Below are 17,928 nucleotides of genomic sequence, written 5' to 3'. Positions count from 1 at the left end.
GAACCTAAGGATGAGAAAAGGAGAGTGCTGACATGTTGTGGGCTTGTTAACCAATGTCATGAAACAATATGTGTACTGTTTAATGGGAAACTAGTTTGTTCTGTAAATCTTCATCTAAAGTACAATTTAAAAAAACGAAGTGATTGGTTTAAAACACACCCTATACCAATGTGGCCTCCTTAACATGACAAAGAAAACCCTATTCCCAAATGGGATTACATCCACAGGTACATGGGTTAGGATTTAGAACACATATTTTGGGGGTCACAATTCAATCCATAGCAAGGAGTAACCCCCATGGTGTGTAGGGCTCCTTCTTCCCGCCTCAGAAGCCACCATGGCCACGAACATCTCCCCAGAGCTGCCTGATTCAGACACCAATTCTAACGTCTTGCAAGGTCTGAGGACCCCTTGGCTTACATCTGTTAGGAACACGCCCTAAGACTTCTTGCGTGATCTCTCTTGCGGTGATTAAAACCTTTTCAAACCGTGTTCATTCCAAGTATAAGCGAGGCGCGGCCGCTTCTCCCGAGACCGAAGGGCAGCAGCATGGGGCGCCCGGAACTTAACTCTGCAGGGGTGGGCGCGTGGAAACCCAAAAAGGAAACCAACCCGTTGCCGACCGGTCAATTCCGACTACTACGGACCCTACAGGACAGAGAAGTGCCCCCATAGAGTTTGCAAGGAGCAGCTGGTGGATTCCAAGTGCGGACCTTTCGGTTACCAGCGATAGCTCCTAACCACCGTGCAACCGGAAAGGTTCTGGGGGAGGGGGGTCCCCACACAGAGAGGACGCGGGAATGGGGACTGCCCTTTGGAGCGTCTGCGCGTCTTCTCTGCAGGGAACCGCTCCACGCGGGCCCCGCTTCGTCCCAGGACACACGCGCTACCCCTTCCCCTCCCCGAACTTTAAACTCGCGCGGTCGGCGCCCCGGCCCTCACCTACCCGCCGGAGCCCGCGTCATGCCCTTCCCGGCAGCCGGGCGACCAGCGTGGTGAGCAGGACACCAGAGCCCCAGTAGGGGGCGCGCGGGCGCACGGGGCCGGGGGGCCGGGCCTCCGCGGCCAACTCCCGCCTACGCGCAGCCATGGCCTCGCCCGATTGGGCAGCTGAGCCACGCCGTCGGGGGCGGGGAGAGCGTCGTCGCGTTTGGGTGACGTCTCTCGTGAGCGTCGGGCCGTGTCGGCGGCGACGGCGTCGGCGTCGGCAGCAGTGTCGGCGGCGGCGGCGGCGGGTGGGAAATGGCGGAGTATTTGGCTTCCATTTTCGGCACTGAGAAAGACAAGTGAGTGAGAGCGGCCGGGGCTCCGGGGCCGAGGAGGCGGCGGGGCACGGGCGGGCGGGGCCTCCAGCGCGGAGAGGCAGGGCCTGCGCGGGCCGGGGAGGCCACGGAAGGCCGGGCCGGCGCGGCCGGTGGGGGGAGGGGAGCGGGCGGCGGGAAGGCACGGCGGCCCTTCCGGCCCCGCGCGCACTTTGAGGGCAGCCACGGCCTCGTTGGGCCGCTCGCGCGGATGAATGGGGCGCGGTGGCATGGGCGGCGGGAGGAGAAGGCTCTGTCACCACGGTCCCGCCCGGCCCCTTCCGCCCTCGAGGCGCCGCGGGCGGGACTGGGTGCTAGCGGCGCGGCTGGGTCGGAGTAGGCGGCGCGGAGGCGGCTCCGGGGCTGCGGCGCCTTTTCGACCCTGCGCGGCCTCTCCCGCTTTCTGGTCGCCCACTGGCTGGCTGTCCAAGTCGACTTCTCGGCGCCCCGGGCCTCCGCGCTCGAAAGCTCTCAGAATCCGTTCCGAGTTGTGGAGAAGTTGTCTTTGAAGCATCTTAGTCTCTTAAATGTTAGCACTTGTTCTTCAACTTTCAGTGTGTAATGTCGCTTTGAGCAAACCTCGCCAGTATTAAATCGCTAGGTAATTGAGGACACTAATAGTTGGGGTTTCGTCCACTTACCAAGTCTCTTGGATGTTTAAGCGGTGATCGGCCCTGTTGTAGGATATTAGACGTGATTCTTTTGAATCATTGGAAATTTTCGGATCAGCTATCTAACCGTAAATGGCAATGCCTGCTTTTAAAATATTCGAGGATGCAATTTCAATATAAGGGGAAAGCTTTTTTTTTTTTATTGCATTCATTTCCTAACCAGTTACTGATTGGAAGTATTTCATCTCTCCTTTGTTCGATTGTCACCTTGACACATTAATTTCCACTGGGTGGATGAAGTTTAGACTAAAGGGTCTATCTTCAGACAATTGGAAGGGCAATTCTTACTTTGAAAACCTAGAGACTAAGTGTCTGGCTTAGTGTCCTTTCTGAGTAAGTAGTTACCATCTTGGGATTCTTCAGAGTTCTAGAAAACTTACGCAAATAATATATTTTTAATGATAAATCCTTAAATCAGTCATGGATAATGTTTTTAAAACCACTTTTTCAAGCACCTTAAAATATTTTTTTCCAGGGTGGTATCTTGTAAAATGTCATCTTTACATGTGATAGGATCTCCTGTGTTATTTGAAGAGGGGGTTATATTTTATTTCTGACAAAGCCATAGCCAAAGTCATCAGCCATAGTCACTCCAGAAACATTGGGTGTCAACAATATGCAACTTTGGTGTACTCCAAGGTGGATAGAATTTGGTTGTTGCCTTAGGGAACTGATCGGCGACACGGGGAACTTACAAAGGAGTAGGTGTAAAGGATAATTAAAGTAAAATTCATTAAAGTAAAATCTGGTGGGAGAGATGTATGCCCTGAATGCTTTGGGACCACAGGAAGTCTCTGGGAAACTTGCTTCCAAATTGGATCTTGGTGGATCAGTAGGCCAGCTCTCTTGGATCCAAGAGGCTTCCAGACTGCAGAACATGATATGCAGGGTCAGGCATCGTTAACTTCACCCCTTAGTTTATATTTGTGTTGCCCTGAATCCTGTCCCATGTGCTTTGTTTCTTGCTCTGGTGAAAGGCTAACAGATGGCTTCTTTAGGTCTCTGTCACTCTGCCTTTAGAGGTCTATTTCAGTAACTTTTTTAATCTTGTTATAAATGACCACATTACAACCTGATTAAGGCTGTACTGGGAAAGTCATGTTTTTAGTTTAGGAAAGTTGATTTTTTATTCTGTAATACTTTATCGTAATGAATTGTATTTCTTAAATTACATTTTAATAATCAGATTAGATGGAAAAACTAAACAGTGAGAAAAGTTGATTGATCAATCTAGGTCACTCCTGCTTCATTACAAGGAGACGTGGGGTTTTAGCTTCCAGGAAACAAGATCGACTCCTCAAAAATGAAGATGGTAGTTCCTGTTAACTCCCCCCCCCCCCCATTTAAGATGGAAGTAAAATATAGTTCTCTACCAAAATGTGCTCTTCATTTTCAGATGACTCCCTAAAGATACAGTATTGTTGTTAATCAAGTTAGGTAATCTAAAGTAAGACTTACAAGATAAATTTACAAATATTTGTAACCAGTTCTCTCTCTGTATAAATTGAGGTTTTCCCATCTTTATTGCTGCCTGATCCCTGGTGGCTCAGTGGGTAAGTGCTCAGCTGCTAACCCAAAGGTGGCAGTTCAAACCCACCAGTCGCTCTGTGGGAGACAGATGTGGCAGTCTGCTTCGGTAAAGATTACAGCCTTGGAAACCCTATGGGGCAGTTCTGCTCTGTCCTGTAGGGTCTCTATGAGTGAGAATCAACTTGATGGCAATGGGTTTGGTTTTTTTTGTTTGTTTGTTTGGTTTATTAAATCAAGGATTTTGGTTTAAACTTTTCTTTTTTGATAATAATATAAATCAGGGGCTAGGCAAACTTTATGATTAGTCAGACTTGGTTGAGGCTCTTCAGTGTTAACTCTGGGTTGGTTGTCTAACCGCGGCATTTGCTAAAGAATTGAAACTGCAGGGTGGCCTTCCCACCTCTGCTAAAGGACAGTTAAACCAGCTGGTGTTGCTGCCATGCTGCTTGGTTGGTCGTTTTGATTTCATCTGCACAGTCAGGTCATTTGAAAACTTCTAAGGGAGGGCTTGGTGACAGAGGCAGTTGTCCTTATGTAGCTGCTAAGGGCAGTTGAGTTCCCCTGAGTTACTTACTTCAGATCTATTTTTGGAAATTTCCTCCTGGTCTGATATGAGTGAGAGAACCTAAACTTTGTTTTCCGTTTTCTTTAAATAATGGTAGCATTTAATGGGCACTGTATATGAACACACATCCATTATATATGGTTCTCGGAACAGTGCCAGCCTGGCATTTTTCTCGTCTTACAGATGACAGGACCCGGGACCTGCACTCATCGTGCTGCTGTCCAAAGAGAGGAGGGGGTCAGCGTGGGAGAGGCAAGGAGACATGTCTTAGGTTACATTTAGTTTTAGACTAACTCAATCCTCAGTTGAGGAGAAAATAGAGCAGAGAAAGTGTAAGTGAAAAGCAGAGGGGATTGGAGTGAGGAGATTTAGAGTGAGAGTGCTCTTTTCATTGAAAGAGTAGCGTGTTTGTAGAAGGGGAAGTGGAATTTAAGTCATCTTCAAACACTGCAAGGAAGGGGACTGTGCCTTCTACCAGCAAGATTCCCATTATGTAAAATGGTATGCTTATGTTTTTGTGAGGTCAGAGAAAAGTAGTTTGATAGTACATATTATGTTATAAATTCCCATCTGCTTTTGTATTTTCTCAGCAAAATAATCAGCTCTTATTTTCCCTTACAGGGTCAACTGTTCATTTTATTTCAAAATTGGAGCATGTCGTCATGGAGACAGATGCTCTCGGTTGCACAATAAACCGACCTTTAGCCAGGTTTGTTTGTTTTTTCCTTTTTTTTTGTTTTTCCTGTTTTCATGTAAAATGTCAAAACTTGGTGTCCTTTTTGGAGGTAGTTCATAATTTGCATATATTAAGCAAGTATTTTTGTTTTTACTCAAGTTGTTTTATTTTCCGTTTGAGACCATCAGTGAGTGGTCCTTTTTATTAAGTTTGTATGAGGCAGGTGAACGGCCCCCTACAAAAAAAAAAAAAAACCTAGCCCCATGGAGGGTTTAAGAGCATTATTCCCTATTTTTCTTGTGAGAGAAACTTGCAAGAGAAGTTCTGCTTTAGCTGGCACAGTTTTTAGTATTTGCACATTGGCAGTAACTGAAATGAACTGCCCTGGCCTTCCCCTCCCCCCTTCTACATGGCATGTGTCCAGAGAAGGGTGGCCATGCTAGCCTGGACTTGCTCAGGTTCTCTCCCACACACCAGGAGGTGCAGAGTGGCTTTCTGCTCTCAGTGGGGGTAACACAGCCACCTTACAGGAGGTGCTGGCGGCATTATCTGTCACCTGATCCGTCATGCTGTGTCCTTAGGGGTCTCTAGTATTTTGGGTGTGTTCTCCTCTCGTAGACCCCTAGTTGAGGAAACAGCAGGTTGCATCACTCATGGAAACCTTAAAAATGAAGCTTAACATTAGAGGATGAGTAATTGCCTTAAATTGTTCATAGCAGATCGGTTCGATTAATTGAGAGATGGGTGTTATCTTGGGCTTATATCTGCTCTGAGTTCAGTTCAGTCAATGATTGTGGGTTTTAAAAGTTTTTGATTAATTAAAGCAAAGGTAAGGGTTTGCATCCCCCACTGATCACTAATTAAAGGGAGAAAGTACCTCCAGTAGTAGAAGATTCCTAAGGTCCATAGAACACTGGGAATTTGAAAATTTATGCTTGAGTGTTTCCAGGCTGAGGACAGTTGAACACCTTCTAACCCACCTCTGGATGTGCAGTCCCTGAACATTTGGACATCTATTGTCTGTAACCCCTGAGAGCTGCCAGACTCTGCCTTTGAGCACACTTCCTTCTGTTTATTTTATCCTTCTACCAGAATAGATATTTCTTGTGTCCCTGAAGGGATTTAGGAAAACCTGACAACTGGTATAAGCAAGTTGGAAGAAAGACATTAGTCATGTCCAATTAAGCCCATAGAAAACCTCCCAAATAATGTGTTTTTAGATGGAAGTGGGGCGGTGACTCCCCTCCCCCAGTTACTCCTGATTACCAAGTAGTTAATATAGCAAGAATCAATGTTTGAGTAGCCTTGACCATATCTTTTGTGTGCGTGTGTGAATTTCAGAATATTGGAGAACTTGCTTTAAATTTTCTGTTTATTCCAATTGTAAAAGGAAATAGTGCTTAATTTATGAAACAGGTCACCCCAGCTATGCCAGTGGCCATACATTGGGCAACAACCAAGCACCTCAAATGCTCCCACTTTGATTTTTTGAGATTACTTACAGATACGCCTGTGTTGGGCTGAGAGAGAGATAAACTGTCCAGTGTTAACAAAGTTTTCTTTAAAGTAGCCCTGAGCACTGGGTTTCATTTTTTCTGAGCTACCTGTTGCCTCAGAGTATTAAATGTTCCGTTCATTGGTGAGGTCAGTGTGCATCTTCAGCATCTTACTTTGATTTGCTCCTCTGGATTGGTTGGTTGGTTTTAGGTAATCCTAGCCACCCCTGATGATACTGGAACTTTAAGTGAAGTTCCTTTCATTAAATATTCACTGCCTAGTTCCCTGAGTGAGACCTAAATACATTCTGCCTTTGACTAATCGGGCTCTTACAGCTTTTCATTGGAGTTGTCACCTTCCGGGACTCCAGTTAAACATCGCCTAAGTGAAGTTGGCTCTGGGGCAGTACTTTGTAGCTTGGAGGAGGGGCGGGCCGCATCGGGGCCCAAGGTAAGGGTCAGATTAGTCCATGTGAGTCAAGGTGTGCACCCATCTCCACCTGCTGGGGGAGGTTCCGGTCAGCCAGAGTTCTCACACAGCCACGCACCTTTCGACATAGCTAGGAGTTGAACTGACTGGTTTTGTAAAACCACTTAGAAAGCTTTACATACATATTGTGGGAGAAAGAACATTTAATTTCCTTTTAAATCATGCAGTTGTTCGTTCAGTTTATAAATTTCTAGCATAATTCAGTGTGGGTTTTTTTTAAGCTTCTTACAGTGATATGGACATTAAGATTCATGTAATATATTAGCCTACTAACTTAAACATGGTTTGTTTTTTCAGACAACTTGATTTTAAGAAGAACGGTACAATGTAAGGTTTCAAGTCTGCCTGATCCAGTTTAAAGCACAAGGGCTAAAAGGATTTTTTTCCTTAAAAGAAGGATCGGAAAAGAGCAAATATTTTAAGCTATTGTATTATGTAAACAGAGATCCCACCAAGAAAGTGTAAATAAGACAATCAGGTATCCAGTCGACAGTTCAGAGACTTGTTTGGTGTGCCTATTCTGTAACAGACCAGAGAACGTGAACGTGTTGCATACAGTTGAGTTATGCATTTGGTTTAAAAAGAAATAATTCTGTGTGGGGAATATGATTATAATGTGAATTTTTAGACATATTAGTGTCTGTAAGCTTGAAGTACAAGAAAATGTTAGTGTTTTATTATTTATCTTGTGTTAAAACACTTTTAATAGGAACAGTGTGGGACTACTCAACATGACAATTACTGTTTCTTCTTGGTTGCTGGCTGACTTGACCTAAGTCACTGCACAAACTCTGTTTTCATAATATGATGGTTTGGTGGACTCTTCAGAAGACACATGGCTGACTTGCGGGAAAAACAACCAGCGTTTAGCCATTTGCAAACAAGTTGTCTTTGCAATTGTCTAATATGTGCACAGCAGCCAGTAGAATTCCCCTTTTTATTTTTTTTTCCCCGCAGACCATCTTGATTCAAAACATCTATCGTAATCCCCAAAACAGTGCACAGACGGCTGACGGCTCACACTGTAAGTCCCACAGTTGGAGAAATTTTTTTAAAAGAATGATGTTAAAGAGCCCACTCTTAATTGAGACAAACCATGTTGGCTTCTGAGCTGCTGACATAGAGCTGTGGCAGACAGGACAAGGTGATGGAACTCCTTGGTGCACACAGCAAGAACTTGGTACTTGGCCACGTTCAGGAGGCTTTTCTGGGGAAGTTCACTAGCCAGGCCTCTTCCCGTGGAGCGACATTTGTAGAATGGGAGGTGGCCTGCCCAGGTGAGATGTTCTTTAACGTCCTAGCCCATCATTGAACTTTACAGTGACTGAACCCGTGGCATTTATTAAGTTCTTTCTGTAAAGATTTAAAATCTTAGGAGTGTTTAGGAATCAAAAAGGTAAGTTGCCCAATAAGTGTGGGTTTTACTTCACCATTATCATTTTTTCTCTAGGAAGAAGAGATTTCATGGTATGTAATTACTGTGTTTCACTAATACAGTATTTTATCAGCTGTATACAGGCAGTCTTTCTCGATTCATTAGAAGTTCTGTAACATCTGAGTATTTTGGTAGTTGTCTGGCAAATTGCACTCACAACGGATTAGAATTGTGAAATGGAATGTTTACGTTAAACAGAAATACAGTATTAGCATATCATGAGATCTCTGTTACAGTGCAGTGTTAGGGTGTTTCAAGACAGCCATCGACTAAGAGAAAACATCGTTGCTTCCAAAGAAAATAACTTGCTCTTTTTTCAGCACTGAGTCTCGACTGAAGCGATCGCCAAAGGAAACCGGTGAAGTGTTTAAATTTAATTTTCCATAATATAAAGTTGTTGCGTTTTGTATTTCAGACCATTGCCCTCTTGAACATTTACCGTAACCCTCAAAACTCTTCCCAGTCTGCTGACGGTTTGCGCTGTAAGTTCCTACAAGTTCCTTCCCTGGTTCCCTGGGCTTGCGTCTCAGAGCTCAGTGTCAACTCGGTCTGGTCTGCGTTGTAGTGTAAAGGACCACATTTTGTTAAAGGTGGCAAGAAGTTTTTGTCCTGTTTACATCCTCCCTGCCCCATCCCACGAAAACCTCTGGTGTTTGAACTCCTGCCCACTTATATTTAAAAGAGAAAAAAAAAAAAAAGACTGGAAATGGTGCCCTCTCAAAGAGTTGGGAGCTACCACTGCTCTTCCTTCCCTTTGACTGTCATTCTAGAGGGACCATAGACTTGGAGTTACTCTTCCCTCTTAAGGACAGTAGTGTTTGAAAGCTGATCTCACTTCCGGGTACTTGTAAACATATGTTGTTTTTGAAATTATTTTCTAGATTAAACTTTTTTTTTTTCCTTAAACACCATTTTGGAAGTCACACTTTAATCATGAGAATTTGTTTTAAGAATATTTCCAAAAAGAGGGTCCTCCAAGTTACATTGCCCCGTGAATTTTTCTCAACCATCAGCCCTATACCCTGATAAAGCACACCATTTTTGTTTTTTGGGTTTTGTTTTGTTTTCCAAAAAGTACTTCTCCGGCTTTAAGATTTGGTTTACTACATTTGGAAAATACAGGGTATTTGGTGGGGAAACAGATCGCAATTGGACATTTCCTCGCCATTACCAATTTATTGCTATACTGGGAGGTAGGAAATTTGGTTTTGACTATTGACTGGTTGACTGGGTGGTAGTTTTTAGAAAACAAGATGCAGATTACTATCATTGGAGAGTTAAAAAAAACTAAAATTTAGTTTTTATAACTATTCAACTATAGAAGCGTTGGAGTGGAGTCATCTGTGGATAAATTGAAATGAACAACCTGAACTGTTAAAGTCAACAGGTCCAAACCAAAAGATTGATACACCTCATTCACCAATTTGTTTTAAAGCACTAAAAGTTAGTAGGAGGTGCTATTAGAAGGTACCTAAATTGGATATACCCTCGAATCGGAGCCCTCAGTTTTTAGGGTGACCTGCCCAGGGTGAAATGGTCCCGGTGGCCGTTGCTTCTTGAGCAGGCCCACAGACTGGGGGACTCTGCCGGGTGTGTAGCCACGAACATGTGTGTGCACAGTTCCGTGTGGGGTGGGGTCTCTTGTCATTTTTCCTGCTGAGACACGAAGTGTTTTTCGATGTTAATACTGACCTGATAGTTGTTGTTAGGTATCGTCGAGTCAATTTTGACTCAGTGACTCCATGTGACGAAGTCGAACTGCCCTATAGGTTTTTCTAGGCTGTAATCTGTACAGGAGCAGTTTGCCAGGTCTTTCTCCCGTTCCGAAGAGCCACTGGGGGTGGGGAGGGAAGGTTTGAACCGCCAGCCTTCCATTTGGCAGCTGAGCGCTTAACCATTGTACCACCAGAGCTCCTGACCTCATAGTAGAGAATTAATCTGTTTCCCCAGATTTGATGGCAGCAGGATTTACTTGGTAACCCTTGGTTTCAAATACCCATTTTTTGTCTTGTTCTGTTTTTTAAAGACATAAGATCAGTAGGTAGAGGGAAATGTTTGTGTATGGACTTACTAAATATTTTTTGTAAAAACCCTGCCCTGAGGCAAAATGAATGAAAAGCAGACAACTGAGTAATAATGATTTTTTTGCCCGCATTGTTTTACTTGGGGACTGTGTGTGTATTACTGACAATAGAATGTTGTGTTAGTTTTCTTTGTCTTCATTTGCAATTTGCAGCACTCTTGTTTTGCCTATGCTATAAAATAAAAACTTAGCTATTCCTAAATATCCAAATTCTGGGGCCCAGCTTATCCAAGTAAGTGAAATTCTAATTCTATGGTGTAGGAAGAAAAGCAGTTTAAGCTGATGAACCTGAGGTATTTGGCAACAGACCCTTCTGATAAAATTTCAACCAGCCAAGTTCGATTTCGTAAAATCTTTCTAACACACCCTTTCGTGTGTTAAAAAATAAGTTTACATGCTTGAGTTAAGTGTAGATATGAATCTCGATTTTTAGAAATGTTTCTGTAAGAAAACTGGGAGTCATTTTTAGTTCTGTTATCTAAAATATATTAAGTCATTAAAATAAGTTTTAGTTGATCCATTTTTAATGTACTTCTGCCTTTCAAGTCGTTTTGATTGCAGAATATCAAAGGTAAAATCTACCCACTGTCAAGCATTTTTCAAATTACAGGCTTCCTGGAAATGAATTTTAAGCATTGAAATCTGCCCTTAGGAGTCTGCTTCTCTTGGCTAGCTTTTCCATTTTGATAACTTGATGTCCACTGAAGGAAGGAGATAAGTTTGTGATACGTTTCAAATTTGGGCCTATTGTCATACCATTGGTTGACCTTCAGTAGTAACTGTTTTTAATGCAGTCAGTAAGGTTCGGATTTTAAAGGAGTCTAGATTCCTGGAAATTCAGAAATAACTAAAATGTAGAAAGAACAACTCCCCACCCCCCACTAGGTTATAAAGTGAGCTTAAGTCATTCTCAGAACCAGAAGATTGAGGTTAGTTCTTCTCTTTAAGGATAACAAAGTTTTCAAGAGATAGGAAGTTGCTCACAGGTAGCACAGCCTCAATGAGAGCACTGTGCCACAAGGGTTCCATGCCCTCCTGGTGAGCCCCAAGGGGCCTCCCAGCCTGTCCCAGGGCCCTTGATGGCACACAGGAGCCTGGCCTGTGGGACGTAAAGCGGGGAAGACTAGTTTGGCCCAACATGGGAGCAGGCCGGCCTTTGTAGGATCCCTGGTCCAATTATTTGGGACATCAGCTTATAGCCGTGCCCACTTTGTGATTTCTCAGATTTAGGTTAAGACAACCCTAGAATTCAAATGATAACACTTGGTAGAATGATAATGGGGATAGAATGTCAATTAGCAAAATCTACCCAAGCCATGGACTTGATTCCACATGGGACTGCCAAGAAGAACCCTGATGACAATAATTTTTGGAATATGAGATAATGCTTTCTTCATCAAAGTATCATAACTTTCCCTTTACTCAGGGACATCCAAAATCCTGTCAGTGGTACCTGGTAATTACACCCTACTAAGTCTCTTGTTGGAGTTTTAATCGCATCAGAAAGAATCTTAGGGCATTTGTATGGCTGCTCATCTGTAAATAAACTAGTTAGGAACATAAGCTCTTAGTCACTGGGCCTGATTTCAGCCTTCACTTTACCCTAATAAAGGAAAGAAATGAGTGTGATTACTTGGCCTCTATCCTAAATCTTAAAAAGGAAGAAGATTCTCATTTAAAATTGTCCTAATTTGAGAGTCAGCTCTTTCCTCACACTTTTCAAAAATGTGGCCCTTTGATGCTGATTAAAACTTGGTGTGATTTTACTGTCTTAATAGCCAGAATCGAGACTGTCAGGAGGGACATTTTAAAATCGCATCACATTTTCAAATATTAACCATTAGTTGTGTATTGAAGTGTCTTCAGCACTCCAGTAGAGTGAAACTTTGTTGTGTTTTCTCTATAGATAAGCTAATGTGTGTTACTGTAGCAGTTTGAATTTTAGCACGAGAGCTTTCTCCGCCCTCCGTGTTCTAACCAGCAAGCTCTCTGTCGTTTCCAGGTGCCGTGAGCGACGTGGAGATGCAGGAACACTATGATGAGTTTTTTGAGGTGAGATAATGGCTACTTGAAACTGATGGACCTGTTAACCTTTTGTGTCTAGAAAGGATCACAGCTTTTCCACCATTAAATGCTTATTAAACATGAGTTCAGATTCAGTTCCGTGTTTTGTCTTTAATGACCCTTGAACCACTGTTTGCCCCCCTTCAGGAGGTTTTCACGGAAATGGAGGAGAAGTACGGAGAAGTTGAGGAGATGAACGTCTGCGATAATCTTGGAGACCATCTAGTTGGAAATGTGTATGTCAAGGTAGGAAGAAGATGACAGGCCCAGCTCCCAGTGCTGGCTGGCCAACACTGATCATCAGTGAATAACGGCCCGCTGCCCTTTTGCCATTAGCCCTGATGTTCGGGGCGTTGGGTGCTTCGGCCGTTGGGTGCTTCTTTCTGAATTCTAATGAGCTGCATCCAGTGTGCCTGTGACAGCCCATCACCAGTATTTGAAGGAGGGGCTGTATGCCCTGTTCGTTGTTGCCGTGGTGAAGGATATTTTAATAACTGTTGGTTTGAGCCTGTTCAGAGTGGGGAGGAGTTAGTTTCCTTTTATCTTTCATTGCTTTTTCCTTTTCTTTCTAAATAAAATGTGCGTTGCCTACACACGATTACATTTGCTCTTTTAGCTGATTGAATTTGAGACAAAGGCAGCATTTGGCATGATCCTGAACAATCATAAAATTCAATAATGTAAATAAAGCTTTCTCCAGTTTTTAAATTCCACCGTATTTATTTGACCTGAGTAAACAGATGATACGTGTTTGGATCAATAATTGAAAATATTGGTAGTAAACTTGCGTGTTGTCTTTTTAGTTTCGCCGTGAAGAGGACGCAGAAAAGGCTGTGATTGACTTAAATAACCGCTGGTTTAACGGACAGCCGATTCACGCGGAGCTCTCCCCTGTGACTGACTTTAGAGAAGCCTGTTGCCGCCAGTACGAAATGGGGTGAGTCGGGCTGGGAGGCTGCGCTGGCGCAGGAGAGTCTGTGCGCGTAGGCGCGTGTGTGCACGGTGGTAACCGCCTGGTTTCTGTCCGCAGAGAGTGTACACGGGGAGGCTTCTGCAATTTCATGCATCTGAAGCCCATTTCCAGAGAGCTGCGGCGGGAGCTGTACGGGCGCCGTCGCAAGAAGTGAGTACCTGAGCGCCCCCTTTGCAGAGCTTCATTAATTTTTTTGTTAGTGATTAAGCATAAAGCTCAGGCTAGGTGTCCCTCCAATGTTTTTATTCAAAGATAGAACATGGTACATATTTTAAAATGTAAAAGTGTTCTCTCTGGAGAACATTCACGTGCACACGGATACCTGCCCCCTTCTTCTCCTCAAGCAGAGAGCAGCCCGGCACTAAGCAGAGGACTAGCTCAGCGGAAGTTACTGCAGTTTGGATAAGGCGCCCACAGAAATGCAGTTAGGTTTGGGAAGGCCTTGGCTGTGCGGTGCCTTGTTTGCCAAACAAAATGGGTATAATTTTAATACTGTGTGTTTGCAGTTGAGGTTTTTGTTTGGTATTTGGTGGCTATTTTGTTTCAGGGGTGGGTGGAACCTTGACATCCTCACTGTGAACCCCCAGGCAGGGTCTGGTACCACATCCATGCCTGTGTGGTCTGGAACGGAGTCGGCGAGTGTCGTCAGTCGCTGCACAGTCAGATTGAGTTCTGGGCCCAGAGGGATTCTCGCCCCTCCTTTACACGTGTGTTAGGAAATACAGACGTTACTGGTGATTCTGCTTTATTTCCACAAAAAAGCACACACAAGGAGGACCCTGCTCTTCCTGCCCCAAACAGAGGTCTGATCTGCACGTTAGCTGTTGAGTACCTGAGGAGAGGGCCGGGCTGCAGAGCAGCCTGAAACTGCCAGGCGAGGGTTGTGTGTCAGGTTCGTTGTTTTCTTATTGCGATTACAAGTTCTCATGTCATCTGAGTTGACACTAGAGAGGATGGGGAATGCCATACCTTTTCGGTTCTAAGATGTACCCTTTTCCCCTGGCATCTCAGCATCTGAAATTGAGGCACATCATACAGTTAGGGCTTGTAGTTGGCAGGTTTTTTTTCTTTATTGGTGTCATCAGTTCAACAAGAGATGGTATTTTCAAGCGTTAGGCAGTAATTGGTTTTTCGTTTTACATTTTGACTTCTCGTGCAAACCGTTTTGTCTCTTTCCCTGTCTGCAGGCATAGATCTCGGTCCCGGTCTCGTGAACGTCGGTCTAGATCGAGAGACCGTGGTCGTGGTGGAGGTGGCGGCGGCGGCGGAGGTGGTGGGGGACGGGAGCGTGATAGGCGGCGATCGAGAGACCGTGAGAGATCTGGGCGATTCTGAGCCATGCCATTTTTACCGTATGTCTGCTAGAAAGTGTTGTAGTTGATTGACCAAACCAGTTCATAAATGGGAATTTTTTTTAAAAAACAAAAAAAAAAAAACACAAAGATGGGTTTCTGAATAAAATTTGTAGTGATACAGTATTCTTGGTGTGGCTTATCTCTTGTGTAAAGTTTTTTTTTTTTTCTCTCTTAACCTGCCAGCTCAGTATTCCTCGAGGTGAAGATCGATATGCATGCCTCACTTTGGGTATAAATGAAACCATGTTTTTAAACCCGGGGCATAAAATAAAACATTTGAGGGAGAATCCATGCAGCAAAAAAGTCAAATCTGTTTCTAGTTACGCACATGTTAGCAAGTATCCAGAATTTCTCCTGTAGTGCTGTTCGGTAGACTAGCAGAGACAGCCTGGGTGAAGCCCATTTACTTACTCCAGTTACCATGGAGTTGACTCCAGCTCATGGTGACCCCATGTGTATCAAAGTGGAACTGTGCTTTATAGTTTTCCGTGGCTGGTTTTTTGGAAATAGGTCACCAGGCCTTTCTTCCGAGGTACCTCTGGGTGGCCTCGAGCCTCCACCCTTTCATTTAGCAGCTGAGCATGCTAACCATTTGCACCACCCAGGGTCTCCTGTTCACTAGCTGATAAACAAATGTTTAGATATAACTCCTTTGAATGTACCGTATGTCTGTAGACTATTCTGGCGTTTGTAAAAAGAGAGAGGAAGACCTTCAACAGGGTTGATGGCTGCAGCAACGGGCTCAAATATACCTACCATTGTGGAGATGGCACAGGACCAGGCAGCATTTGGAGTCCTTATGAGTCGGAACTGACTCCAAGGCCCCTAACAACAGTCTTGATAAAAATGCGGTCTGTGGACACTTAGCAGTGTAATCTTTTTATTACCTATCCGTGAGTCTTCTGTGTTTTTTAAGAGGTACCATGCACAGTACTCCTGAAGCCTGTGTGATACCTAACCCACAAATGTGTTCAGTGCAACACAAAAGCCACCATGCACATTTCAGTGTCTCGTAACTGATCACAACATCATTAATCTACTAGATAAGTGGCAGACAGGAAATCCCTACTGTGGGGATCTGCATGTTTTTAAAGGATCTCTTCTGCCTGGGGTGACTCCCATCAGCTTTTTATAGGGATGTCAGGTGAGCTCTGTACTGGTGATAAAATTACGGCAGGTGGTAACTGAATACTTGAAAGTCGGCTGTTGACTTTTTTCGGTCTTAAAACTATGACTTCCTACTGGGAGCATTTTCTCAAAGTTTTTCATCATACCTAGAAGTGAAGTTGCTGTAAAGCAAACCAAAACATGGTTCCCAATCACCATCTGAAAGCATTACCAGGTGATGAGTATTGTACATGATCTCTACTGCTTTCTTGTGTAGCTGGTTACTCCCACCAGCTGGTTCAGTAAATACAAAACGAAACCAAACCCACTGCCATCATAGCGACCCTATAGGACAGAGCAGAACTGCCCCATAGGGTTTCCAAGGCTGTAAATCTTTACAGAAGCAGACTGCCACATCTTTCTCCCACAGAGCAGCTTGTGGTTTCGAACTGCCCACCTTTCGGTTAACAGCCGAGTGCTTAACCACTGTGCACCGGGGCTCCAGTAAATGAGTGTTAAAAATCCTGTCGTTGGTGTAGGAAGAAGTAACACTGTTGTAACTACACAATGACAATTTGGGAGGATACACTACTCGACCGGTATCTTCCACAAAAGTACATATGTGATAGAACCCTAAAACATGGTTCTTTTAATGAGACAGTGGTTTGGTCCAGGTTTGGGCTGTGCAGAAAATGGTCCATATATTTTTTTGTAGTAGGTAGGTGATTTTGGCAATTTTTAGTTGGTGATCCAGGTAATTTTGCTTAAATCCCTGTACTTGCCACACCCCCAAAAAAGTACAAATCTCTCTTTGTTACGTCATAAAACAATACGTATACTGTTAAGAATTTTTTTTTTTCTCTTTACCCTAGGTTTGGTCAAACTTAGGGAGAGGATTCGAATCAGCTTTAACTCAGAAAATCTCTAAAATGTAAATGAACATCCCCTCAAAAGGCTAACGTCCCTCTTAAAATCGTCACGGAAGTAAGAAAGTTTAAGCTTACAAAGTACAACAGGAGTTCACTCACTGCCTCCCTTCTGGTGTGCCCCTAAGGAAAGTCTGGAAGAAAAGGACAATGAAGCCAGTTTGTTCCAAAGATGTCCCCATACCACGTTGCTGTGTTTTGGGTTTGCTTGGATATAAACTGATAAAGAGCAGCCCGATAAAAGAAGCCTGTGCAGGGTATCAATAGGAAATACAAAGGTGACTTTCCCCTAGGTCCAAGCAGATTTTTATAAAACGGGGAAAAAAGAGCCACTGGAAATAACTGATTTGTAGTGAATTCAGGACTAAATGTTACTATAAAGTATTTCTTGTCCTTGAGTGCTACAGACGTTAAGACTGTGAAACCAAATGGAGAACAGCTGTTAAAATAAATTTTTAAGTAAGGCACTAAAACCAAAAAAAAACCCCACTGCCATCGAGTCAATTCCGACTCAGTGACCTTATAGGACAAAGTAGAACTGCCCCATTTTTTCCAAGGAGCACCTGGCAAATTCAAACTGCCAACCCCATGGTTAGCAGCCATAGAACTTCACCACTACGCTACCAGGGTTTCCAAGTAAGGCACCAATAAGTTTAATTCAACACTTCTGTTGAATTACCTCCCTCAGTTATTGTTTACTACTTCGCAGCATCTTTTTACTTGCTGTTTTGAGTTGAGCACATCAAACAAGCATACTGTATGCGTGTGTGGATAGTAGTTTTGGAGTCCCTGGGCGGCATCAACAGTTAAGCACTTGGCTACTAAAAGTTCAGTGGTTTGTACCCACCCAGAGGAGTTTCAGAGGAAAGGTGGCCTGGCTGTTGGCTTCCAAAAGGTCGCAGCCATGAAAACCCTGTGGAGCACAGTTCTACTCTGACACAAATGGGGTCGCCATTGAGTCAGAAACCACTCAATGGCAACTGGTTTTGGCTTGGTTATAGTTGTGGGCCGTCAAGTCGATTCTGACTCATAGCGACAGTACAGAACAGTAGAACTGCCTCACAGGGCTTCCTAGGCTATGGTCTTTACAGGAGCAGACCACCAGGTCTTTTCTTGCAGAGTTACTGGTGGGTTCAAACCGCTGACCTTTAGATTAGCAGTTGAGCACTTATATCTCTAAAACGTGTATTAATAGGGTCACAATTACCCTGCTAATTGGAGGCTTGTTTCCTCTGAATGAACTGAGTATTGGACAA

General features: G+C 44.0%; 1 protein-coding gene across 3 annotated transcripts; it reads left to right on the top strand.

Annotated features, from left to right (window-relative positions):
- Positions 1-1,177: 1,177 nt before the first annotated feature.
- Positions 1,178-14,762, top strand: U2AF1 (U2 small nuclear RNA auxiliary factor 1). 3 transcript variants are annotated; one of them, XM_003419029.4, is made up of 8 exons: positions 1,178-1,286; positions 4,689-4,776; positions 8,580-8,646; positions 12,250-12,299; positions 12,459-12,557; positions 13,115-13,248; positions 13,342-13,434; positions 14,472-14,762. In XM_003419029.4, the coding sequence occupies exons 1-8, from the start codon at positions 1,243-1,245 to the stop codon at positions 14,617-14,619; spliced, it is 723 nt and encodes a 240-aa protein (XP_003419077.1). In that variant the 5' UTR covers positions 1,178-1,242; the 3' UTR covers positions 14,620-14,762. The 3 variants fall into 3 exon arrangements, with proteins under 3 accessions (XP_003419077.1, XP_003419078.1, XP_064135583.1); XM_003419030.4 differs by lacking the exon at positions 8,580-8,646 and adding an exon at positions 7,687-7,753; XM_064279513.1 differs by lacking the exons at positions 1,178-1,286; positions 4,689-4,776 and adding an exon at positions 7,687-7,753.
- The last annotated feature ends 3,166 nt before the right edge of the window (positions 14,763-17,928 follow it).

Source organism: Loxodonta africana, chromosome 2, assembly GCF_030014295.1.
Source record: "Loxodonta africana isolate mLoxAfr1 chromosome 2, mLoxAfr1.hap2, whole genome shotgun sequence".
Lineage (NCBI taxonomy): Eukaryota > Metazoa > Chordata > Mammalia > Proboscidea > Elephantidae > Loxodonta > Loxodonta africana.
Note: the sequence above shows the minus strand (reverse complement) of the source record. Positions and strands in the feature narration are given on the sequence as shown.

What these genes read in the sequence shown, in the direction of transcription:
- U2AF1 (XM_003419029.4), top strand. Translation starts at nt 1,243, where the DNA reads ATGGCGGAGTATTTGGCTTCCATTTTCGGCACTGAGAAAGACAA. An exon ending in GTCTGCTGACGGTTTGCGCT is followed by an intron (nt 8,647 to 12,249) that starts GTAAGTTCCTAC and finishes TGTCGTTTCCAG; the next exon opens with GTGCCGTGAGCGACGTGGAG. An exon ending in ACTATGATGAGTTTTTTGAG is followed by an intron (nt 12,300 to 12,458) that starts GTGAGATAATGG and finishes GCCCCCCTTCAG; the next exon opens with GAGGTTTTCACGGAAATGGA.